This window comes from Panonychus citri, unplaced genomic scaffold, assembly GCF_014898815.1.
Source record: "Panonychus citri isolate SS breed McGregor unplaced genomic scaffold, ASM1489881v1 Contig00139, whole genome shotgun sequence".
NCBI classification, from domain to species: domain Eukaryota; kingdom Metazoa; phylum Arthropoda; class Arachnida; order Trombidiformes; family Tetranychidae; genus Panonychus; species Panonychus citri.
In genome coordinates, this window is record NW_026515544.1 from 3,017,298 (window position 1) to 3,043,866 (window position 26,569).

Consider the following 26,569-nt stretch of genomic DNA (forward strand, 5'->3'; position numbering starts at 1 on the left):
TTCAACAAATTGTTGTCGATTCTAAGAGAAAGAGGCCCTTTTTCTCAAAGAAAACAACAATTGATTCGAAATTTCTACAATTTAACAAAACTCAAATTGTAATTTCTTATCCCATCACAATTATAATTCCCATTGTTGTAAAGCTAATTGTTTCTAATTAAGAGAAGAGGACCTTTTCTCTTAATAGATCAATATTCCTTTTCCTACCAATTCAAAGCTTTTATAAGCTCTTAAAACGCTCAATCAAAATGGAAGATAAAGAACAGTATTGGAAGGTTTCAAAGTCATCATTGGAACTACTGATCAGAGAAAAGATTGAGAAACGTTTTGGTAAATCTTGGAAAGATATTCCGTTGTTACAATATCTACATGGTCTAATTTTCTCAGAACTTCCAAAATATGATACAAAGGTACTTGATCGCAATTTTGCAAGTTCTGTGACCATGTCCCAGTGAATCCATTTAAATGCGATCAATGTAAAGAGTATTATTGCCTTTACTGTACGAAAGTTTTATTCCTCATCTACAACCTAAGAAATGGTAACAAAGATCCTGATATGAACGATATTGAAAACAAAAAGTTCGATTGTGTTTCATGTTTAGGTAATAACTTTCCCGAATCCAATGTTTAAACAGTGATGAGATGAAAATATTCAGTGAATTCAAAGTGCATTGTCGTAACTATTTCTGTGTTGAAACTCTAACATATTACGATATGATGAAACATCTAAAAATTTGTTCAAGTGATCAATTCAAAGTTAATTCTATCTTGAATTTCATCAAATCTAATAAGGAACTAATTGAAAACAATGATAGAGTTGCGGTGATTCCACCGCTAGAAGGCCCTGAGAATCCTTTAAAACAGTTCCTGAATTTGCCAAAGCATTTGATGCTCGATTAATGGTCCATACCCTGATCTAGTTACGTTGATTAGTGGAAAGAGAAAACGATCAACGGATGATCCAATTAATAAGCGATTAAAAGCGAAGGAAGTACAAGGACCTCGTACCTCCTCAGCTTCTAAAGCGATCGAACCATTTTGGTATCAACCAGACGAACAGCTTATTTACTCTAGTCTTGAGAAGTCAAGCCAATCGACATCATCACAAGTCTCCATTCAACAAAGTGAACATCAACAGTCAACATCATCAGTTTCAATTCAACAAAGTGATCCTCAACCATCAACATCAACTCAAATGGAAATCGAAAAAGAACCTGAGTGGGGATCATGGAATGTACCAGCCGTCGCCGCTCGAGTTGGTAGATTAACAGTTGATTGGGATGACGTTTTGGAAGCAGAAAGAGGCCCTTTTTCAGCTCCCATAACGAAATCCAATGAGATCAATGAAGAGATTGGTCTTAGTGAAAAAGCAAATCCAGGAAGACCTAAGATCAAATTAACAATCGAAGATATCAGAAATGATAAGACGTTAACAAGTAAACAAAAGAAAGCCATGATAAAGAGACGAAAGAAGTGGGCGAAAGAAACTGAAGCTGGTGAAGAGAGAAAACAAGACATCGAAAGAAGAAATAAAAGATTAGATTGGTTGAAAAAGAAAAGTAATCCAAATGAAATTTTCAGTTTAGAAAAGAGTATACATCGAGATCGATTGACTGAAACAATGAAGAAACTAAATGAAAAGAAATTGCGAGTTTGTGGCTTGGACATTGAGAAATCAGATGTTCTAACTCAAATGGGCAAAAAGAGTTTACCAATATGGATCGGAATTGTTGATCATGATGGTAATCAATTGTTTAATGATATCATTCGATACCCAAAAGACTCAATCAAATTTAAAACAATCTTTCATGGTGTTACATTCGAGCTAACTAGAGGAGCTGATACATGGGCTGTTGCGAAAAGAAAAGTTATTGCAATTTTGAAACAACAAGACATTATCTGTGTTGCTGGTGGTGTCAACGATTTTATTTCAATGGGATTTTCCGAGGATGATTGGAATATAATTAGACCAAAAGTTCGTGACGTGAATACCTATTACCGTTGTAAATATAACGCAACAATGATAGGGTTAAAATATATCATATTCTGCCTTTTTGGATTGATTATTCAAGATTCTGAACATTCACCGATTGTGGATGCAGGATTTACAATGTGGTCATATCTGATTGACTACGAAGAAATTGAAAAAGCTCATCTTGAATCAATAAGTAATCCAATGTTTGAACTACCATATCCTCATGTTGATTATGGATATAACCGACAAATGTCAGAGTTGATCAGAAGGATCATGGAAATAATCGGAAATTGGCCATGGGAAATAAGGAAAAAGCCAATTGGAAAACCAACAGCATCATACGATGAAGATGATTATTGTGATGGAACAAGTGAATTACGACCTCCATTCAGTCAAGTGGACTTGAGTATCTTCACCAAATTCAAGCAAAGAAAAGCCATCCAATTAAAACGTTGATTTCGAGGCATTTGGAATCAGCAAAATTCCGACACCCAGGATGTCAAAATTTCCCTGATTCTCTAACTTTGTCACCCGAAAGCAACGTTAAGTAGGGGGCTCTGTAAGGGGATTAACCATGATTACGCAACCTTATTTATCTTCCCCCTTTAAATTCCATTTAAACCATGTGATATATTAACTTCTAGAAATTACCCCAGGGCTTACCCATTAGATATAAAAAGCCAACACATCGGACTAAGGACCTAAGTCTAATGTGTTGAGCTTTCTCCATCTCATTAATCTTTATTTGTGTTTAAATTCAACTTTACCTTATGCTTAATTAATCTTTGTAACCTTCAAACCCCCTTTAAATTACATTTAACCTCAGTTCGTGTTTAACTAAAACCCAATTCATAAAACATTAAAGTGCTATTCAATAAGAAGTTCTGTCTCTCTTACAAAATTAGTCTTTCTCGGATTCCCTAGTAGGGTTCTCTTTGACAAAATACTTACAATTATGATGATGATCATCATCATGGCTACGCTAATGTTAAAGATCAGGTCATCTTGATGATATCAATGAACGATATATGGATTGGGAATAAGGATTCAAAGTCATTATCGTAAGGAAACCGGAAGGAAGTTGAAGACAGAGAATGAAAAAGTAAAAGAAAAGAAAGATTAAGAAAGAGAATCTCTTTTACTTTCTTTTAGTCAGTAAAAAAATAAAGATGATAAGATGATGATGATGACCAATATGAAGAAGAAGATTGATAAGAAGATTGAATGATGATGATTAGGTGAAGATGGACAGCAAGTGAGAGAGAGAGAGAGAGAGGAAATGAAGTAAAAATAGAATTGGAAACGAAGAGGAGAGAAAAAGAGTTTATCATTTTTATCTCCATCTCTTACATCTTTTCTCTCTCTCTCTCTCATCAGAAGATTATAATAATTAAAAGGATGGATTTATCTCTAATTTCCGGTTTCCGATGTTACTATGGTTACGATTTGTAGTTAATATTATTTGCATTTCATGTTGATCTTAATCAACATTCAATATTCGAGTGACATTGAATCTCATTCAATGGACACTTGATATCATCATGATTGACCAGTGGTCACTACATGAAAATGATGAATATGATGATGATAAGTAGTCAATATTAATAAATTTGGATGCATAAACATTTTAATGAAACTTTTGATCAGAATTGATTAGTTCATTTTCTTGATTCTTTGCCAGGATATAATCACTTTCTCAAGGCACTTAAATTTTTAATCGTTTAAATATTTATAATAATTAACATGATGATCAAATCTGATTACACAATCATTATTGCAATAATTAATTAACAGTATATTTATATAATAAATTATTTAGTTGTTGTTTCTCAAGCCAGAAATTAAAAATGAAATCAAAAAATTATCCCAACAGGTAACAACTTAAATACAGGTAAGTAAATAAATCACATTAACAGCAACAAGTTGATAATGTTGATCATAACTATTGATGATGAAGATGATGAAGATGATAAAACTGATCATGTTAGGATGATAATGATGAGAATCATTTGAATCCTTGATGAGAGAAGGAAGAAGAAGAAAAGATGAGAAGAAAAATTTGATTATCGTTTCCAGAATCGATTCTGATTCCATCGGATCAACGATATCAAGTAAAAAGTTCACTGATTACATAGTTAATGATGTGATTAACTCGTCAGTTAATCATTACCAGAATTCTGATTATCAGCTGATAGAAAGTTAAACATTCTTATCATTCCAAGAATTCCAATAAGCAAAAGATAATTACTCATTTGATTATCATGAAAGGAAAGTGAAGGAACCAGAATCTCAAATAACAATTCATTTTATGCATGGAAAGAGATAGAGATATATTCCTGGGAAATTCATTCAACTTTTCCCTGTGAATTATTTTTGTTATATTCCACATGATAATTGCTCATATGTAACCAAATGATAATGAACTGATTATCCAACAATTGAATCAATGGTTAACATTTTATAGTTGATTGTTTGTGTTGAAAACTATTGTTGTTTGTTTGTTGTTTCATCATCATGAATATACAAATTATTCAGGTTTCATTTATCATGGTGTTATTAATGGTCAGTTTTGTGGTGTCTCATCGGTGATGGTCAATCTTTAGGCCATTGCATCTCTGTTATATGGAGCTGGTGGCATTGGTCTTTTGGTCACTTTATTAACAATTATATGAGTATTTTCAATCTCCCATAAAACCTTTTGATAACATTGACAGGCACAAATTAACAGGGAAACTGACATTATAATACCAACCACAATTAAGGCCACAACCATTTCCTCTTCCGTGTAATTACCTCCAGCAGTCCAATCAACACCAGCTAAATTAATAATATGGATTAATGATGATGAGATGAATAGGATGGAGAAAAGATGAGAAGATGAGAAGATAATGAATATTCATCAGAAATCAGCATTTTCTTTGGATTATTTTCAGGGAAAAAAAGTTCTCTTCTCTCTCACTTTCTCTCTCTCTCTCTTTTGTTACCATTATTTATCTTCCACTTCAATTCAATGGTAATTATAATAATGGTTCATAGTGATCAGGAGGATAAGGTGATAGTTTTGGTGATGAAAGTGGAAAGGGAAATAAAATTTTCTGCTCAAATTATTTTTTCTCTCTCTCTCTCTCTTTGTTTCTCTGGTTTCATCATGATGATTCCATAGTATCATGTTGATTTGAATAAATGATGAAATTTTAACGATCAATGGTGATGCAAATGATTACAATTGCATAACCATTTACCTAAATAATGCAATTTGATTTTGATTTATGGTCTTGAGGTGTAATTGAAATTTGATTAATGGTTAAGGTGAACAATTGAATTTTCTTACCTGTGGCCCCTCCGGCTGCTGCTGCAGCGCCCACCGCTCCTCCTTTACCATGACAAGGTTTAATTAGCCAATTAAATATAATCAATAACGAGGAGATGAAGGTGTAATTGCAACATTTCAACTCTCTAACAAGAGCTGTCACAATTAGGTCAAAAGTCATTATCACTATTGACACATATGAATACTCAGTAGCTAAGTTTGTTTGTGACTCTGATTCTTTTGTCACAATGTGTCGTTTTTGATAATGTCCAGTGTGTCCGTTTAGTGATCTTATCCTTAAGGTCACTCTTTGGTCACTGCATCACTTGGTGAAAACAAGATGAGTTAATTGTAATCGAAAAGAAAACAATTGATGATTAAGTTGACAGTTTTTGTTTCAAGATGAAATTGATAGACAAAGATGATGATGATTAGTTAATTAACTCAAAAAGGAAACAATCAACTAATGAACATCATTTCTACTTGGAATTCATCCTTTTATCAAGTAAATCTTGATGATGGTCATGAAACGTGATGAAAACTTTTCGAACTGAATGTTGTCTCAATTGTTTGGAACTGAAAATATAATATGAAGATGAACATTCGAGTTGTAGGCTCTCTCAAAGTCTTTCCTTTCTCTCTCTCTCTCTAGTTTTCTCTTTCTGCTATATCTTATTGATCCACAGGGAGATGATGATGATCATGTGAAAGATGAGGATGAGGATGAGGATGAGAATCGCGAGCAAGCGCATCTACCAAATCGAAATGAGAAAATTGTTCTTATACTAAATTAAATCTTTCGATTTGTTTTTTCCTCGAACTTGTCCCATTGACCTTGTTTACATTTTCATCTGACAATTAACTAATCATTTTTCAAAGGAAATCAACTTGATTAGCTTTAGATTACCAATGAAAAGTTCATCCATTGTAATCAATTTGAGTAAAAATTTCAACTACAATCCTCAACTACATGTATTTGAATACATTAATCTTAATTAACTTATATTATTAATATAAAAACAATTGTGATGATTAATTTTAATAATAGGAAAACCAGTTATCTTATTTATGTATTTTAACTTAATTATAAAACAAATATACAACCATTTTAATTGCAATTAGTTAATTTTCTCAGGTGAATACACAAAAAACAGACAGCAATCAATTCCCAATTGAATTGATCAACACAATTAACTTTCATCTTACGTTTTTCTTGCCATTCAAATGTGATTCGAGTATAATTACTTTTCATCTTCTTTGTATGTTGATTAAAATAACGTAGAGCTAATCGAGCTAATTAAAAAAGAGAGAAAAATTTACTCCTAACTTTAATTCATTAATTGTTTCAACAATTAAATATTTTAAGAACAAAATAAAACTTTTAAGCCGAAGCGCCATCTATTGTTTCCAATGGGAACCAAATGTTCTCAAATTCGTAATTAAATTAAACTGAATTAATCTCAATCTTTTGTGTATAGAAAGTTAATTAAAATTGATGAAACCGTGATAATCATTAATGGATTATCATTATCAATATAATTATTGGTTATGGTTTAAGATGATTAATATAATAGGATTAAAATTGTTTCCATTGTAACCTGATCATTTATAATTGTCATTAATTTTTTTTTCCGTAATCAATGTAATCAAGTTTTTACTTTTCGATTGTCAAATCAATTGATTACAATATAATTACATGATTGATAAAAATAAGAAACTTTCTAAATAATTAGATTCCCATCAACTAGAAGCAAAAGCTAATCTGTGAACAAGAAAAAAAAATGACCAAGGTTACCAAGGGTCAAGCAGTTAGTTAACTTTGGTCAAGGTTAAAGTTAATTTCATCTTTTTTTTTAACAAGAAACAACAAATGATAATAATAATTAGGATGATGATGATAAGATGATGATAACCTTGAGTTAATAGGTTATTACATAGTACCTGAAACCTTAGGATGCTAAATACTTAACTGCCCAACGAACCTATGAAAATAAACTGGACACAAGGTCAGAATACCAATGAAGAGGAAAAATAAAAAGTAGTTGAAAATTTTTCTAAACATGGACACAAAAGACTGACCATTGGGAAAACACAAATGAGATTGAATTACTTTTGGAACAATCAATTGATTATTTGGAGACAAACAATATCATCTTTAATTTGTCTAACAATAGGATAATAATAATAATAATAATAATAATAATCAGCACTTACCCTTCACACCTGATGAATGTTGACTGACCATTGTTGTTGTTTGTTAATTGTTTCCAATTAAACGATTTAAAATTACTATTTATTGACCATTGTCTTTTTTTTGAGAACAATTTTCATCCATAAGCGTTGGCTTGAAAACCTATTGACATGTAAATTAGTTTAATTATCATGATGATATTCAAGGTGGGACGTTGATTATATGGAGTACGATTATGATGATGTTGATGATGATGATGAATCTCAAGTGATGAGGATGATAAATGTTTCATTTTTCAACAGGTAAACTCAATGATAATTATGGTTACATGATATTGACATTGAAACAATTTACAAACTAAACTGGACGAGCTTTGTTTTTGTTTTTACGTGAGTGGTTTAAGCAAAGAGATTATCTCAAGGTTATAATCTTGCACCATCGTCTCTCATTATCTTCATAATTATCATCATCATCATCACCATCAACATCCATTTTAATCACCTTAATCAACTAAACGTCGCCAACGAAAATTTCGTTACAACGAATCAACTATTGCCACGTTTGTGATTGAGATCTTACAATAAGAAAAAGTAATGATAACAAATAATTCATATGATTTTGATTAGTGGATTGATCAGTGCGACCCAATTGATTTGATTACAATAATTATGGGCAATCAAGTCAATTGGTTAATTGTTTCAAATTTGAGTGTTAATTTAAATGTCAAATCATTGAACTGATTTCAAGGTTTGACTTAATTTTCATGAAGGTGTTCAAGTTTCGTAGGATTTTTGACTTTCTGGTTAATCATCATTACAATTAAAATTTATTCAATCAGTTTAACAAGGTGATTATGATTAGTTAATTGCTTTGAGATGATTATGTTTTTGTTTTCTGTTGTTTTCGATGATTAAAACGTTAACAATTACGACCAATTTTTAGGTCATTACCAAAGTTTTTCTCGAACTGTCCAATTGATTGTTGTGCTTAACAGTAGAGAAACAATTAACTGATCATGATTGTGATTAGTACGATATTGTTAGATTTTGATATTATATTATATTTGATATGCTGATAATGATTAAAGAGGAAATTAAATGTTGAAAAAAGTGGAAAACAATTAATGTGATTAGATATATTTTGTTTCATCTAATCAATTAGCTTCACTAAATGATAATGATTAATATTAATCATTATGTTGGTTAATTGTTTCTGTAGTTAAAAGCTGATTATCATGATTGTAATTGTTGGTAATTGATTTAATTTAATTTGGTTGAACGGTTGATTGTAATGATGTAATTTTTTGGTTTACAATTTTTGTTTATTGTTCAAAGTTTATCATCAATTGTCATCATCAACAAAATTGATGTTAATACAATCAAATTGTGAGAGTAAATTGATTTGTTTTTGTATAATTGGTATAAAAAAAGAGGAGTAGGAGAAACACTTGGAACCGGAAGTGGGTGGTAAAAATTGGCTGGTGATTTGTGAGATTAGTAAGAGTAGGCAATGTTATAAGGGTTGGGTCCATGAGAGCTCATTTGAAACCAGGTTTGTGGAGCTCCGTTGAAATAGCCGGTGGAGGGGACAACGGGAGCAGCGGCCACTAAAGGTGCTGATCTACCGACGACGGAGGAGGCTGAAGTTGATGGCCAAACGGAGTTGATGTTGGAGGTGTAGTGGTTAACATGGTTAGCGTATGAGTGACCACCAGCGGTTGAAGGTGATGATAACCAAGCGGCTTGATTATTGTTACCTGATGATGATGAGTAATCAGTAAGTCGAGCTCGTTCAACGGATGAGGTTGAAGGTGAAGGAGGTAAGGGAGGAGATTGAGCTGATTGTGTTGTTTGTGGTACGACGGGTGATGAAGGCCATGATGATGAAGAGGGTACTGAAGGTCCAGCGGCTAATCGAGCTGCAACTTGGTTCCATTGTTGAAGAATTGGTAATTTCTCTTGATAATCTTGATCGGCTAATTGACGAGCGATTCTCATGGCTTCACGATCTGGTCCAACATCACCTCGAGCAATGAATCCTTGTGGTCCAGCTTCATATTGAACGACTCTGTTTTTTTTTGTTCGAACAAAAGGAAGAAAAAAAATTCGAAAGTTAATTTCACAATCGAAAGCTAATTAAACTCTAATGACACACGACTCGAAAAAGCTTCTTAACAATCATCGTATAATTAGTGATTATGTCACGATTTTAGTCACGAAAGTCCATGAAAATGGTTGTAAGTAAATAACTGACCTCATGTGTCCATAAGGATCGACGTAACCATATTTTCCGTTCACTTGACCATTAGCTGACCTTTGCTCTTCTCTGAACATCTTGGCAGCACCAGAATCACCAGTATTGTAACTGAATTGGTAAGATGCAGGGTCGGAGTTAACATATTCCTGGGTCAATGATAACCCGATTAAGGGTAACAAAAGGATAATCTGGATAACAATTAACAAGAATAATTAAAAAAATTAGACGAAGAAAAAAAACACAAACACAAGGAGAGGGAAAAAGAAAAGGTAAACAATTTGTTAATTGTTGACCAATTTAACTCGATTGATAATAATAAGAAAACTGATTAGATGATTAATTGTGATGAATATTTTTCTTACCGAATGTAAAACTTTCATTTTGTAAAATTGGAACTTGACTTGGATTTAAATTGTTGTTTGGTCGAATTGAAGAATTGGCACAATTAACGAATTAAGTTTGGGTTAATTGTTGTTGGTGTATCACAATTTCACAGAAATGTTAATGTTATCACAATTAAAGACAAAGTCTAAATGAAACTGGTTACTCGAAATTCAATTGGTTTTATAAGGAAGATTCAATGGGAATCCGAAGAAAACGAGATGAGTCCTTAGAACGAAACTTTCACTTGGCAGAACCAAACTTTCCAAGGGACACTCACATTACGCTATTAAGGCTTGTCCATGGGCGGACTTGTAATACAACTTATCATCTTCATCTTCATCATCTTCTCCTCTTTCTTTTCCTCTTTCTGTTTATACTTTCACTTTTCTTTCTGCTAATCCACCAACATAAACTACTCACTAAAAAACAAAGCATCAGTTTCATTGAATCTCAGATGATGATGATTAAGTTGATTGTTGTCATGATTATCATCACAATGGTAACAATCAAAGTGAATTGTTTTATTTCAATGTTAATCAAACTAATTGTTGAAAATTGAAAAACTTTTTTCCCAATGTTTTTTCATCTCATCTTTTAATCCGATTCATATTTTTGATTGGTTATCATGATTATCTAATGCACCTTCATGTTAAACTAATCATAATGTTTGATTTAAAATCAATTCATTGATAAGCAATTTAATCAACAAATCAAGGTAGAAAATGTAATTTAAGAGTAAATAGATCACGAATTTGTTTATGAACGATTGCCGAAGTGATGGATTATCATCAATATCGATCATTAATAATCTCTTCTTCTTTAAATTTCGATTAAAATTCAGTTCGTTTCTCGATCTTGAACATTTCAAATTGAAAGGAGAAAAAAAGTAGATAGAACTGATTAATTATCAATACCATCCAACAATCATCTGAATAATTAATTGTTTACTTTGTGTGTCTGTGAATTATTAAGGAATCAGCGGATAAATAATTCTAATTAACTTGTAATCGGCATAAATATCAAGTTCACAATTAGTTTCGTTTAGTTGTTTTGATCAGTCAATCAGTTGGAATCGAAAAGTTTAATCCAAATGGTTATTACAAATGATTAATTTAAATCGTTAATTGTTGTAACCAGTAGCTTACTTGGTGCTTAATAGCTAAGTACAAAATTGTAATTAGTTAATTGTTGTGAATAAAAGCGCAATATGATTGCTCACAAATGGTCACCATGAATGCAATTAAATCGTTTTTTTTTTACTTTCGGTGATTCTTAATTCATCAACAATCTAATTGTATTCATGATCTTAATTGTGAATAAACCTTTTGATTGACTTCTCATGGTTTCTTCCGGTTCATCCCAAGTATTTATAATAATTATTAAATCAAATCACCAAGCAACCTAACAATCAACATCATCAGGCAACAATGATCATTACAATTTACTCACAATTAACATGATTATTAAATTAATATGATGAGTTGAATGTTGATCACAATAAGAAATCAGTTTGAAAAAGTTTGATTAATGAATTTTTTTTAATATAATTTTCTCAAATCATTTCAATGAAATTTATTATTACTCATCTCTAATCATTGTATCTATTACAATTAAATTGTTGTCTAAATAGTTTACAATTGAATGGAATCAATTCAATTCAGTTTACAATTGTAATCAAATGAATGATGATACATTCATATTATAATTGACAATTGGTTAATGATCATCAACAGTAACAATTAACTGGTGATGATATTGTTAATGTTTAATGAGAAGGAGATGAAAATTAAATCATTAACTTGATTTAATGATTTGAAAATTTTTTCTCTATCAATTTAATATAGAAATTGATTGATTTAAGTTAATCATTAATGATTCACAATTTAAATTGTGACCTTTGCGGTTATTTAATATTATTGTCTTCAAGGTTATAATGATATTTGATGATTAATTGATTGGGAACAAGGAATTAACTTTAATTGTTGATTTTATGACTTTCATTGCCTACAGAATTGAAGATGATTTGAATTGTAACTAATCAAGGATTTGATTGTAACTGTTTAAAACTCCTACAATCATAATCCTTAATAATGATAACTAATCAATGACAGTTAATTTTTTGTTTAATTAGTTTGACAATCAGATGAATGTAATTAACTACAATATCAATAATTATCTTAATTTCTAATCAGTAACAATTAACTACTACTAATCAACAAGTAAACTCGCAAGGTTTTATTAAACATTTAATTGTTAGTAATTGATCAGTTTAATTGTTGTAAAAGTTTTTTGATTATCGGAAAAATTTTATTCAAGGTTCACAATTTCAAGATAATTGTAATCCAGGTAAACTAATTGTTACTTTTAAATTGTTGATCATAATTAACTAATTTACTGTCTGTCTCAATATTTTTAGTTAATTTCTGACAAGGTTTTTTACCTGAGATTTTGTTTCTTTGGTTAATTGTAATCAGTTAATCACTTTTAAAATCACAATTAAATGAAGGTGAAAAATAAACCAAAAAATTAAGTTAATTTATTTTCTCGTAGGTTGAAACTTTTTTTTTTACTATTTCGATGATGATTACTAAATTGTTGACTAATTTTTTTGTTAATCAAGGTGAAATTGTTATCACAATTGCAAAGATTTGACATTGATTCAGGTTTCTAACCTCTTAATGGTAATAATAGTCTAACAATTAAGTTAATTGTCAATGATTAGTAAAGAGATGGAGAGTCAAAAAAATTACAAAGATTTTTTCCCTACAGATAATCAACAATCCAATTCTAGTTTCAATTGTTGATTATTTTAGAAAGTATAACCAAGAGCTGTCAATGATTAAATTTTAATGATTAAATTAAATGATAATAGTTTAATGATGATTATCATGATGATACAAAGTCGAAGAAAAAAAAAGTTCTAATAACAAAAAAGTTTCTTTGTTAGTTTTTTTTTTCATCTTCTTTTTGATTTCCAAATATTTAACTTATTATTATGATTAACTTTTTGATTGTTATCATTTATTATCATGATCATTTAGATGATTATGGGTGGTGGTTGATTAAATTGTTCCTTGATTATCATCTTATTAAAGTCCTAATGACGTTCGAGAAAACAAAAAGTTTGTCAAACTTTTTTTTCTCGAACTTTTTTTTTCTAAATCATTTTATTTGTTCAAAGTGAACTATTATCATTGATTGTTAATGATGATTATGGTTTAGTTGATTATGCTAATCTTTTATCATCATTATCATGATGATGATGATGATGATAATCAACTGAACGTGATGTTAACGGCATTGCAACTCCCACTTAATTATCGTAAAGCAAAAATTTTCAATAATCAACTTTAATTGTAACCACGTCAAGGTTATCAGATCATCTTATTATTACATCAAAATGATTAGAATTAAATTTTCTTTTTTGAGACAAAAATTATTTGATTCGATGATTTAAATTGTTCCGATTCTTAATCATCATCATCATCATCATTATCATTGATTTGGTGGTTATAATCACAATTTAAATGGTTGTTGGTGTGATGATTGTTTGTTGATTGTTGTAAAGTAATCAAAAAGTATTACAATCAATTACAAACAGTATCATTGAAAAATCCAGAAGCTTGAAATTAAAAATTTGAGTTGGTTGAGCTTCAATTGTGAATTATTGTTTGTCATTGAGTTTATTTCAATTTAAGTTAAATGTTAATTTATTTACTCATTTGATTATTATGATTAAGTTAATGATTAGTTAATTTCCATAAACAAATAATCAGACAGAACAAAACAGTTAACAATAAAGAAAAAAAGTTTCATGAAAATTTTTCTTCCGTTGGTGTTTCCATTGGCAAAATAATTAATGTTAAGACAATGGTGGTAGTTGAAATTATTGTTGGTGTTGATGATTAATGTAATTCTTGCAGATCATTTAACAACAATCAGAAGAGTTAATTGATGAAAATGGATCACATTGGTTACCATTAGAATTGAAATTAAAGACAAAAGCAAACCAGATACCGATTAAGGCTCGTATTGATTTAGATTGTTGTTTCAGGGGCTATTCGACTGTTTGTATATGGAAAAAAGGGAAAAATTTTTAATCAAGAGAAGCAAAAAGTGTCTACAACACCGGGGGTTCCCAAGTGGTCTCCCTCCCAAGTACTAACCCGGCCCGAAGCTGCTTAACTTCGGAGATCGGACGGGATCCGGTGCTTTCAGCTTGGTATGGTCGTAGACAAGAAAGTTGGTGATAAGTCAGTATTTAAACTTTTTAATAGCTATCGATGGATAGTATTCTGATGGTCTCAAATAATATCAACCATTAATATGAGAAACATAAAGTTAGCTTATCATTATAATCGAAATGAATGAAGAATCGAGTTGATTGACTTATATCTATTGAAAGTTTTCAATGAGGATATTTGATTAAAATGTTCCAAAGTTGATATCTTTGACTTTTAGATGCCTAGAATATTTTACAGAATTGTAATTGGATGAAAATTTTGTAGTTTGTTTTCATTTTGGTAAAATGAGTTCGATTGAATAATTACATGTAGTTAGAATCTTTTTCCTTTTTCATAATGAGCGGGTAAATGTTCACCACCAGAGGAGCTCAAGTTGACCGGTTGTCATGACAACGATCCGGAGAAATACCAACAAGACATTTGTAAGAATCCATTTTGATTGTTTAAAGTTTTTGTTTTTCTTTTTGTTTTCAAACAATTAATAATCAGTGGTACAATATGATTCTCAAATTAATAATTTTTTCTATTTTTTTTATCCTTGTTGATTCTATTCGTTTCCACCTTGAGCCTAATACAAGAAGATGCCTTAAGGAGGAGATGAGGAAAGATGTCTTGGTATCTGGAGAGTATGATCTTTCTGAAGGTGTCGGTGTCCGAACTGATCTTCAAGTATTGGATAGTAAAGGGCACACAGCTCTTAATAGAGAATCAATTGACAAAGGAAAGTTTGTCATAACTGCTGATGAGGATGATATTTACGATATTTGCTTCGTCTCTTACCTTACTCCTGGACATCAAGTTGGCCCAAGAGAAGTACATCTGGAAATGAAACATGGGGTTGAAGCAAAAAGCTATGATGAGGTAAGTTAAATGGATCATTTTCCAATATGGTAAATTCTGGTTATTACAATTAATTTTCTTTACTTTCTCTAATTTACTTTTGTTCTTTGTTCTTTTATTTAGCTTGCACACATTGGTAAACTCAAACCTCTTGAAATGGAGTTGACCAAATTGGAAGATTTATCGGCCTCCATTGTATCAGATTTTGAACACATGAAAAAACGTGAAGAAGAGATGAGAGACACCAATGAATCAACTAATACCCGAGTTTTATATCTAAGTATTTTCTCAATGTTCTGTTTATTGGGTTTGGCTTCTTGGCAAGTTTTGTATCTTAAAAAATTCTTCAAAACTAAAAAATTAATCGAATAGTTTAGAGTTAGTCAATTGGTATATATAAAGAAAACAAATTCAATTTAAATAAAGCATTTCAATTGGTTCTCCTTTTTTTTTATACAACAAATTTACAATATCACAATTAATTGATAAATGTTCATTGTGAAAGTTTATTCAATTTTCGGTTTCATGAACAAAGGTCCAGTTATTTTTGGAATCAAATTGTTAACTGTTAACATTTTTATTCGTCAACAATCAGACTGTTATTTGATTCTTATGATGGTGGTGACTTCTTTCAACCATGAAAACAATTAAAATTCATCCAACAGGTTCATGATTAGTGAAATGAATTCTGATCCAATGGGGATAAAACTGATGATTAGAAAAAAAAACCAGGACAGGAACTTGAATAACCAGATTAGTTTGATGAACAATTAACATGGAAAGACAATAAAACAAAATAAATAATTTACTTTCTAATTTTGTTCTGGTTTTAAGGAAAAAAAGAAAGTAATTAATAAATTGGTCTACTTGGTAGACTATTTTTAAGGCTTGATGTAAGTTGTTTATGTCTGAATGGTGATCCGATGTTATGATCAATGAATTTTCCTGATTAGCTGATGATTTCTGATCAATAGCGACAATTACATCAAGTAATTAAAGCTACACAGGCTTAACGAAGGTCAATCTTGTTTTGGCAAAAAAAGATTAATATTAAGACAGGTTAGTTTACTTTTACCCAGTACATTGACACCAGTAGAGTGAACATCTCAATAGGAAGTAAAAAAGATGATGATGATGATGGCGATGATCAATGAAGAGAAACACCTTCAACAAGGTAGAAGATGATAAAGTAAATAAGATGGAAAGAAGATCTTCAACTTCTTCCGCTTAAACACCAGGTAAACATCTTGTTGTTTTTTCCTCTTTGATTCTCTATCAGGTCAGGCCATTCGTTGGACACACTTAAGTCATCTCAATGGAAGACCAAACACTCTTTATCTTTTCAATTTTATCTTCTTTCAGCTCTTTGCTCAATAGGATAATCATCAGGTAGAATCTGAATCAAGAAAATAAATACAAGAAAAAAAGGGGATTAGATGAAAAAATAAATAACAAAGTCAATTGTTGTCATTGACATGAATCAGAAACTTGATAATACCAAATGAAAATGGTACCAAAGTGAATCAGTACCAATGATCAAGGGAGAAATAAAAAACAAACCCAATTCTAAGGTCAAGTGTAACTGTTGTTGTGTGTTAAATGCGAGGTACAGGTCAATCATTGTGAAGCGTTTGTTTGTTTGTTTGTTTATAATCGTTGAGATAATTGATGATTAACAAGAAATGAAAGTAACTTGAAAGGTGATCTGCTCATCAGGTACTAAGAACGAAGGTGTTTCCAGGAAAGAAAAAGGAAGATCACTTTTTTCTCTGCCGTTGCTCCTTTTCACCAAGAGAAAGAAAAGAAATCAAGTTTTCCAGGCCTGAGAGAGAACTAGAGAGAGAGAGAGAGAGATTGAGATTGAGAATAGAAAACAAGAAATTAGTTAACTAGTGAAAACATTTCTTTTCCCGTTTAGTTATCATAATCAGTGGATAATAAACAATTTACCTTTATATCATCATCTTAATTTCAATTATCATTAACATTCATCTGTTTCCCTCCTCCTTGACAACGATGACAAAACAACAATTGAGAAAATGATGATGTTGATTTGATAGTTAACCAAGCAAACCGAGGCCACTTGAACAGTCAACCGACAACCACGGATCTCCGTTATCACACACCGTTGATCTCACAATTTATATAAATTGTTCTCATCTTAATCTACATCTTTTTGTTAATCTTGTTTTTTTTTCTTCAAAAAGAAAACACAACAATACGAATAAGTGAAAATTCGTGGCTCCATCTATTTAAAGAGAAGAAGAAGAAAATAAAAAAGAAGAAGAATTAATAAAAAGAAGACAAAAAGAAAATGTTTTCTTCTTTTTCTATTGACAACAATTCTAATCTTGTTCAGAATTTAAATTGTGACCATTAATCCGGATTCAAGGACAATTCTCTATCCAAATCATATAATGTGTTCAGTGTTTCTCTCCGTTAACTAACATGATTCCAATTCGCTGTCAATCAATGTTAACTTCATTAATCTTCCAACGTAAAGATTAATCCTTTGGCTTTTTATTTTCTATATTCTATTGTGACCTTAACCTTTAGTTTCTATTTTTTTATTCTCTCTCTCTCTACTTAATTGTTGTGATTATCCATCAATTGTGATCCATTGATTTCCATCTTCCATATTTGTCGTATTTCTCTCTCAGTGCCACTTTTGTCCTCTTTGTGTCTTCAATTGATCAACTTTTTTCCCTCCTCCATCTTTAATCTAATGGATGAGAAGTGATAATTGTCTTGGTAATTGTTGTTTGTAATTATGTGTGTGATTTAATTAATAACCACACACCATCATCGACAATTTAATTTATCTAACCAATTGGTTAATAAACTACTGAACAGTATTTATATATAACAATAAATATAAATCAAAAAGAAGCCACAATTAAACTTGAGGTTAAAACAATTATCCAAACGGATAAAGAAACAATTACCATTGTTAATCCTCCATTGAAAATGATGACCATTAAATCAGTGACAGTGACTCTAATTTTAACTCTATTTGGAATCACTTTGATTCTGTTTCCCGTCATTGCCCCTCCACCGGATATTACAATAACCTCTCCTGCTAACACATTAATCAACGATGATAACAATAATGCCAATAACAATTTGATCTCTGGATCATCTTCATCGTCCGGATCAACATCTTCCTCTTTCTATGGTCAACGATTCCTAGTGACTTTAATATCTAATATATTTGAGATGTTAAATTTGAAACAAGTGGTCGAGGATATTAAGGAAAGTCGAGCCACCGAAGCGACTTGTTATGCCTGTAAATTTGGAATGGCCTTAATTCAGCATTTCATTGAATATGGAAAAGGTAAAGAGGAAATGGCTAAATTGGCCTTGACCATTTGTGTGACCCTTAAAATTGAGGATAAGGTTGTTTGCCAAGGAATCATCAACACCTACAAGGTGAGTTTCTTGTTGTTAATTAGAAACAATTTTACACAATCAATTGATTTGCATTTTAAAATTTCTCATTTCCAATTGTCATCAAATTGTGAAAATCCAGAGGTCAAGGTTTAGTTTAATCTTACTGACCCTTGGGAGTAAATTGATCTATTTAATCTTGATCCTCTTTTGATTAGAGTTAAATCCTCCCAGAGGAAATGGAAATCTAGATAATTACAATTAAGACTTTATTTATAATCCAAATTCTTAGGATTAGATTGCTGAATGACAATTTGATTTTTTTTTCACCAGAATTCAGAATCATTCAGCCGATTATATTATTTGATATTCTAAACGATTCTGTATTGATTAGTATGATTGCCAACAGTTATCATGTTTCATGAACTTTAATTGTCTGTTAATCATGTGATTTAATGGTTTTATAAATATCAAATTAACATCTTAATGATTGATAAGATGATGATTATGATTATGATATAATATTGATTTTGGTTGATTTGGTTTAATGTTACCAATAATCAAATTTATCTCATTTCCAACAATTGTAACAATTTTCCAATTGATTAATAAGTGGTTTTTCCTAAATGAATTTTCCAAGTAATCACAATTAAATTAATGATGATTCAAGCCTTAGTTACTTAGGAAAATTTTATCATCAATTTCAGCATTAATCAGATTATTTCAGTGGATTTCAGATCACACAAGTAGAGCTAAGGAAACGATTTATGTAATAGAGGAAGGGATTAGATTGATGATTAATTACCAGGTTGACAATCAATTATGGTGTGATGAGTGAAAACTAAATCAATTTAAAATCAATGATTCTATTGAAACAATAGTTATTATTGTAAACCATTTTATCAGCTGGTAAGTTTTCCCAATAATTGTTTTTCCTCAATTAGTTAATCTAACTTATTTTCATGATAAAATTGTTTGAAACATGATAAACAATAATAATAGAATAATCAGTTAATTATTAATTGATTGTAATCTAATCTTCGTAGTTAAAAAAAAAAGAATACAAAATATAATAACAAAGGGTTGAACTGTTTTTCCATCATGAGATTTTGATGCAACTTTCACCAAGCTGAATTTCCTTGTTAATTGTACCCAAATTGTTATTAATTGTTCAAGGTCACATTTAATGTTCATCTCAATCAATTTAAATTGTTGTGGTTTGCGTTATGATGAATTTAAAAGTAACATGTTCCAATAATGTTAAATTATTTTAAGAAGTTGAAATAAGTTTCTCGTAATAAACGAACTCGCAATCGGATGGTTTCTTCATCATTCTCATCTTAACAAGTCCTTAATTGGAACAAACTGTGAAGAGAAAGATAAGAAAAGAAAGAGAAGATGATGATGTTGATGATGATTAAGAAAATGCAAAGATAGAAAGTACAGTTATCTTCATAAGGTTTTATCCAAAGGCATTTGACTTTAGATGATGAGGATGAGGATGATAAGTGAGAAGGAACCACAAATAGACAAGGCCGATGGAAATTGTGAGCCAGATATAAGCCAAAAATGGGAAGAAGAGAAAGTGATGAAGATAATTTTAAGAAGATGCAACCCAAGCAGACAACAAAATAGAGAAGAGAGAGAGAAGATGAATATGATGAAGATGAAGCAAAAAAATATTCGCTAACGATACTTGATTTTACCAAAAATGGTCTAGTAAAATTGAAGAGTAGGAACAAAATTTACTAATTTCATACGTTGAATAGATACTTGATCTAATCAACGAATTCGCGCAACTCAGTTACTAAACGATTAGAACTAAATTAACTTTAAATTACTTCGAAAAGAAAAGTTTTTTATCTTCTATGGAAGAAAAACGAAAAATTAAGTAAAAGTTTTTTTAGCACCATTAAGACTACGCATTTTCTTCATCATCATCATCATCATCCTAATCTTCATCCTCATAATCTTAATCCTCATCCCCTAACATCCACTTGTTTGAATTTCATCTCTTGCTTTTTTGCCCTTTCTTAGTTAAATTGTCGTGTCTCTTTTAATATTCAAGACAATCAAAATCAATTTAGTTGAAACAATCTAGTTAATCTGATTACTTCACTCAATCAGTTATGAGTTTTAACTACAGTTTTTATTACATGTTTTTGATTTAAATAACAATTATTCTGTGATAAAGTTGATTGTTATTGATGATCATTTATCAAAACAACAATGATCAACCCAATACCAACAGGATCATCAACAATTAAATCATCAGAAAGATTAACTAATCAACGTCCTCGTAAACGTGATTGTAACGTATTAAAGTTTCATAACTTTGTCCCGAACAAAGAGTTGTCATGTTTTTCACGAACTCGAGGTTCTAGTGAAAATGTTCTAACTGGACATTGTTTAAAGGAAGAAAATGGTTCGAAGCAGATTAATGTTTGCAACTGGCAGAAGAAGCAACAACAATCAACACCAATTAAAAGTGATAAAAATGATTTTTGTCAACAATCAATCCAATTATTATCACAAGATATCCCAATGATTTATAATGATACTTCACCAACACCAACAATAATTAACAATGACGATTTAACCTCACAATCAATCCTTGGGAGTCTATTAGCTCGCAATGAGATTAATCGTGTTGATAATCAATCTAATCATATCGATGATTTAATCAGTAATTACACTGTGATCAATGTTGGGGGTAGTGGTAGGGATAATATTAATCCAGGTATTACAATTAATGGTAATTATGGTTTTCTAATGCCAACAACAACAACAACTAAATCAGCAAGTAAAATCAATCGACGAAAACCTTCAACTGTCCGACGATTTTTAAGATCATCTGAAAGTCCATCTAATTGTGATGCTGATGAAGATAATTGTGATTATGATGCTGATGAATCTGCAAACGATTCTAATCATAGAAACCAAGACGAGCCTCTTGATCTGTCAACTGCAAGGAAACGTCCACTACTTAAGAGGAAAACACTAAAAGATGACCAATGTAGTCAATTGTTTGATTATCTACCTGTTCTCATACCTGGAACTCAAATTACTTCACAACAACTACCTCAGACAATGATGGCATCATTTTTACCTTATTTATTTACCGATCAACAACAACAACAATCAATTTTAACACCAACACCAACAACAATTACAAGTGTAAACTCACCATCAACACCAAACACAGCAACAGGAATCGATCCAATGGTCTTATTAAGACAAAGTAAATTGTTATTACCTCATCTATCTAACGATCATCATCCACAACAACAACAACATATACAACACCGTATTCCAATTATAACATCAGCTGATTTAACAAATTCATCTCCATCATCTTCTTCATCATCGATCTCATCAATCAGTTCATCTAATCATCATCTCCATCATTCATCCAGAGGATCTACATCAACAATTCCTGGTGTTGGACATTTTAAAGTCCATAACAATAATTCAACAGTAAAAAATCATCAACATCATATTGCCCCTCATCATCATCATCATCATCATCTTAATCGTAACAATCAAAATGGACCTTCTAATGAACGTAATACAATTAAAGCTAAATTAGAAAATGAATTTCGCACCAATGGATTTCTCGTTAAAACCAAGGAAGTTTCTGATGGAGAGGCAACTTTTTGTAAATTTCGACAATTAAGAAAATATACTCGATACTATTTAAAGTCTTGGCATCAACATCTTCCTGATGAGATAAATAAACTATGGAAAGGATTCTTACCACCGAAAACAAGTAAACCAAGCTCATCATCATCATCTTCTTCTTCATCATTATCATCATCGGCGACAATTAATTTAACCAACAATCAACCATTAGATCAATCAGATTCATCTTCTCTGTCCAAACAAATGACCCTTAATGAACAACCAATGGACATAATTTCATCAGTTTATCAATCATCTTCATAAGGAATACACTCTATATCCTCATTATTTGTTAATTGTTGATGATACCTGTTGATCCATTGTGACACAATCTAATTTTAGATTTAAATATTGACCTATTCATTAGGTTATCTAACTTGTTTCAAGACAATTGCTATTGTTAATTCTTGTTAGTTATCAAGTTAACCTGTAAATGTTTGTAAATAGTTTTACCTTTCAACACTTTCTGTTGATTGTTTTGTATTATATAAATGTTATAGTGAATGAGAATCTAATTTGATTGTGATTACCTTTAATCATTATTTTCATGGTTTTAAAATCCAATGAAAATAAACTGCAAGGTATTTTAATCTTAATCTGAAAAGATTATCTTTTCCTATTATATTATCAATTGAAAATGAATTGAAGAGAAATGAGAAGCTGTGAATTAAAGTTAATTTGTTACCTGATTGGTGATAAATTTCCGGGTTTAATTGCGGAAGTTGATTGTTGAAATTAAACTTAATGCGATTAGAAAATTATCTCTTGTCTGATTAAGATTTAATTTCCAATCATCGCCAAAACCATACCATCAATGAAGGAGGAAAATTGATCATCAATTGGTCTCTATTTAATCAAAAGCTTAATCAAAATGATGGACAGTGAATGACAATCATCCTAAATCATTGATCATTTTTCAAACAATTTAATTATAAATTATTTACATAAGATTAAGATGATGTATATTTACCCACAGAATTAAATTTAACTCATTCATTAGAAAATTGAATGCTTAATTGGTTAATTTCTGATCCACTTTGATGTTGATTAATTTAATTGAAATTCTTAAATACTTCTTTGATTAATTGTTCGTAAATCACTTCAAGACGATTGTGTAAGATTATTAATAAGTTCTGGTCTATTTTCTATGTGTATAAATAATTAATGTTTTGTTTCTTTCATTTGATTATTTTATTTTTTTTAGGATGAATTTGTCGAAGTTGTATCTCAATTGGCCTTCTCGCCGACGGAAATTTGTGGTACAATTCTAGGAGATTCGTGTGCCGAAGTTTACAATCCACTTCACAATTGGACAATACCCTTAACCCCAATCCCTAAACCACCAGTTCCCACTCCACCCTCTGGACGTACAGTCGATGTCCCCAAAACCAAGATACTTCATATTTCCGATACTCACGTTGACCTTCAATATTTGACCGGTGGTGATGTTGATTGTGGTTTACCTCTTTGCTGTAGATCACCATTAACTGTACACAAACGACGTCGATACAATAATTCTGGAGCAGGTTACTGGGGAGATTATCGAGGATGTGACATTCCACTTCGAACACTTCAAGCGATGCTTAAAGATGTCCAACGAAACCACCAAGACATTGATTATGTTATCTGGACAGGAGACATTCCACCTCATGATGTTTGGAATCAAACCAAAGAGGGACAAATTAAATTACTTAAGCAAATTTCCACTCTAATTAATCATTATCTTGGTGATATTCCAATTTATCCCTCATTGGGAAATCATGAATCTGTTCCCGTCAACAGGTGAGCCTCCAATTGATAGTTAATTAGTTGATTCTAATCATTTTTCCATCTCTAATTAATCTTATATCCATTAGTTTCCCTCCGCCGTATGTCAAGGATTCATATTCAATCTCATGGCTTTACGATACACTGACGGAAGTTTGGTCTCAATGGCTTCCTCAAGACACTCTCAAGACAATTGCTAAGTATGAAAATCAATCAAACGATTTACTAAATCATCTATTGTTCCCAAATTATGATGAATCTAATTGTTTATTACTTTCCTCCATTTTTGATTGATTAGAGGTGGTTATTATGCTGTTAAAATAAAACCTGGATTAAAGTTAATCTCATTGAACATGAATTACTGTAATAATCTAAATTGGTGGTTATTACTTAATTCAACTGATCCTGCAGATGAATTAACTTGGTTAATTAATGAGCTTCAAGTTAGTGAACTGGCCGGTGAAAAGGTTCACTTAATTGGACATATTCCTCCAGGATCAAATGATTGCCTTCAAGTTTGGTCTCGTAATTATTATCGAATCATTAACCGATTTGAATCAACAATTACCGCACAATTTTTTGGTCACACTCATCAAGATGAGTTTGTCCTTTTCTATGACATTGAAGATATGATCAACAATAAAGGATCATCCCAATCACCATTTAGTAACCTTCGACCCACTTCAATTGGTTATATTGGACCAAGTGTAACAACCTTTGGTGGGGTCAATCCAAGCTACAGGGTTTACTCAATGGCCACCAATCAAACCGATTGGCCTTACACAATTGTCGACACGGAAACTTATTTCCTCAATCTAACCCAAGCGAATACCGATCCCAATGGTGTAACAAAATGGAGCAACTCATATTCACCATTAGATGAATACAATTTAACTAATTTAGATCCATCCGCTTGGAATAATTTAGTCATCACAATGGCCTCTAATGACACTCTATTCAATTCATTCTTCGACAATTACAATGTTAAATCCGATTTTGCATCTCCTTGTAAAGAGAAAAAATGTCGATTCGATTTACTTTGCCGTCTAATTTCAGGTCATTCTCATGACACCAGAATCTGTGATCAATTTATTGATCAATACGGTTCCAAATTGTAAATAATCAATGGACAAACAATGAAACAGAAATTGAAAACAACCACCGATAAACAAAATCAAACAACAATTAAATAATTGCAATTAACTCAAATTCCAAATAATAACCAAACAATAAGATGATAATGACAATGACTATGATCTTAATCATTATCATCATTAACTAATTATCAATAATATTAACAAAAAAGTCGCGAAACAATTAACAAATCACTCTTTGTATCACATTAAAGTGGACAAAGTGATCTAATCACCACAATAAAAACGAATGCAATAAAAATTTAATTATCTCTCAAATGAAGTAAATTAACATTGAATAGACAATCAACTAAATTTGATTGATTATCTATCGATCTGTTGACTTTATACTCTTTCAATGATTTAAATCAATTTGAATAATCTAATAACCTTTAAACCTTTCATGATGTTGATGGACAATTAGACTTATCATCATACTTTAAATGAGATAAAAATTAACTTAATTGTTATTAGATAAAAATCCGGAAAGGAAACAATTGATTGATGTTGATGATCAATTGATTTTATCATTTTTCCATTTTCCAATATATTAGATGATGATCTTAATCATTAATCAAGAGAAAAAAAATTGATCTAAATCACTTGATTCTCACCTTTTCAAATGAGATTATTAATTGTCAAATTAACTATTGACTCGAAAAATGAATCAGATTTAAAGCCTAAAAATGATTCAATTTAATTGGTAAAATGAGCTAAACAACAATTTAAACCAAACACTTATTCAACTGTCAATCAATTGAACATGAAATCAACTATTAAAATAATTAACTAAACAGTTACCATGTTAAAATTTTACACTCATATACAATTAACATTCAATTTGTTGTGTTAATTCAACAATTGAAAACATCCGACGCAATTAACAATCATCATCAGTGAAACCATCACTTTCACTTCACAATCAAACAATTTACTGTTATAAAAATCAATCACAATCAAGAAAATCATCATCATCATTTCATTTCATTGATTAGTTGGTCAAATCAACGGTGAAAAATCAAAATAACAATTTAAACTCATGTAGGCCTGAGATTGATTAGATTAAATTGTTTCTTCCCTCTTAATTATTGTACTATTATTATTTGATCAAATTATTTTTGATCGCAATTTATTTGATAGATGAACAATTAATTTCCTTGATTGGCTTGAAAATTAGAAACAATTGATTTTAATCATTACCATAGTTGGTGATACAATTAACATTTCTAATCAACTTAATTAACCAGATTAACTGAATAGTTGGCCAGCTCTTAATCAATAAAACAATTAAGACATAATAATAATGATGCTAAATGATAAATCGTGATATTCAATCACTGATTAGTTAAGATTAAAGAGTTAATTGTCAGCACTGGGATGAACATTTGATTCACTAAATCG

The 26,569-nt window shown here is 30.7% G+C and overlaps 5 protein-coding genes, 1 long non-coding RNA gene and 1 other non-coding gene across 7 annotated transcripts; 3 read left to right on the forward strand and 4 right to left on the reverse strand.

Moving 5' to 3' along the window:
- Nucleotides 1-3,017: 3,017 nt before the first annotated feature.
- On the reverse strand, nt 3,018-7,884 carry LOC128394168 (uncharacterized). The gene is made up of 3 exons (XM_053354436.1): nt 7,500-7,884; nt 5,307-5,610; nt 3,018-4,792 (listed from the first exon to the last, which is right to left on the reverse strand). The coding sequence occupies exons 2-3, from the start codon at nt 5,464-5,466 to the stop codon at nt 4,575-4,577; spliced, it is 378 nt and encodes a 125-aa protein (XP_053210411.1). The 5' UTR covers nt 5,467-5,610; nt 7,500-7,884; the 3' UTR covers nt 3,018-4,574.
- A 996-nt stretch (nt 7,885-8,880) lies between these two features.
- LOC128394167 (uncharacterized) lies at nt 8,881-10,533 on the reverse strand. The gene is made up of 3 exons (XM_053354434.1): nt 10,095-10,533; nt 9,730-9,920; nt 8,881-9,543 (listed from the first exon to the last, which is right to left on the reverse strand). Exons 1-3 carry the CDS (start codon nt 10,110-10,112, stop codon nt 8,970-8,972), a joined length of 783 nt encoding a protein of 260 aa, XP_053210409.1. The 5' UTR covers nt 10,113-10,533; the 3' UTR covers nt 8,881-8,969.
- Nucleotides 10,534-14,233: 3,700 nt separating this feature from the next.
- LOC128394525 (5S ribosomal RNA) lies at nt 14,234-14,352 on the reverse strand. The gene has a single exon (XR_008326406.1). It is a non-coding gene; the product is annotated as a 5S ribosomal RNA (ribosomal RNA).
- A 427-nt stretch (nt 14,353-14,779) lies between these two features.
- Nucleotides 14,780-15,639, forward strand: LOC128394503 (transmembrane emp24 domain-containing protein 10-like). The gene is made up of 2 exons (XM_053354836.1): nt 14,780-15,221; nt 15,324-15,639. The coding sequence occupies exons 1-2, from the start codon at nt 14,859-14,861 to the stop codon at nt 15,570-15,572; spliced, it is 612 nt and encodes a 203-aa protein (XP_053210811.1). The 5' UTR covers nt 14,780-14,858; the 3' UTR covers nt 15,573-15,639.
- On the reverse strand, nt 15,569-17,380 carry LOC128394505 (uncharacterized). The gene is made up of 3 exons (XR_008326392.1): nt 17,151-17,380; nt 16,699-17,033; nt 15,569-16,596 (listed from the first exon to the last, which is right to left on the reverse strand). It is a non-coding gene; the product is annotated as an uncharacterized LOC128394505 (long non-coding RNA).
- Nucleotides 17,381-17,410: 30 nt separating this feature from the next.
- On the forward strand, nt 17,411-25,430 carry LOC128394501 (sphingomyelin phosphodiesterase-like). Its single transcript, XM_053354834.1, has 4 exons — nt 17,411-18,629; nt 23,473-24,050; nt 24,125-24,235; nt 24,334-25,430. Exons 1-4 carry the CDS (start codon nt 18,168-18,170, stop codon nt 25,151-25,153), a joined length of 1,971 nt encoding a protein of 656 aa, XP_053210809.1. The 5' UTR covers nt 17,411-18,167; the 3' UTR covers nt 25,154-25,430.
- LOC128394502 (myb-like protein A) lies at nt 18,689-23,272 on the forward strand. The gene has a single exon (XM_053354835.1). It carries the CDS (start codon nt 20,817-20,819, stop codon nt 22,530-22,532), a length of 1,716 nt encoding a protein of 571 aa, XP_053210810.1. The 5' UTR covers nt 18,689-20,816; the 3' UTR covers nt 22,533-23,272.
- Nucleotides 25,431-26,569: the final 1,139 nt, after the last annotated feature.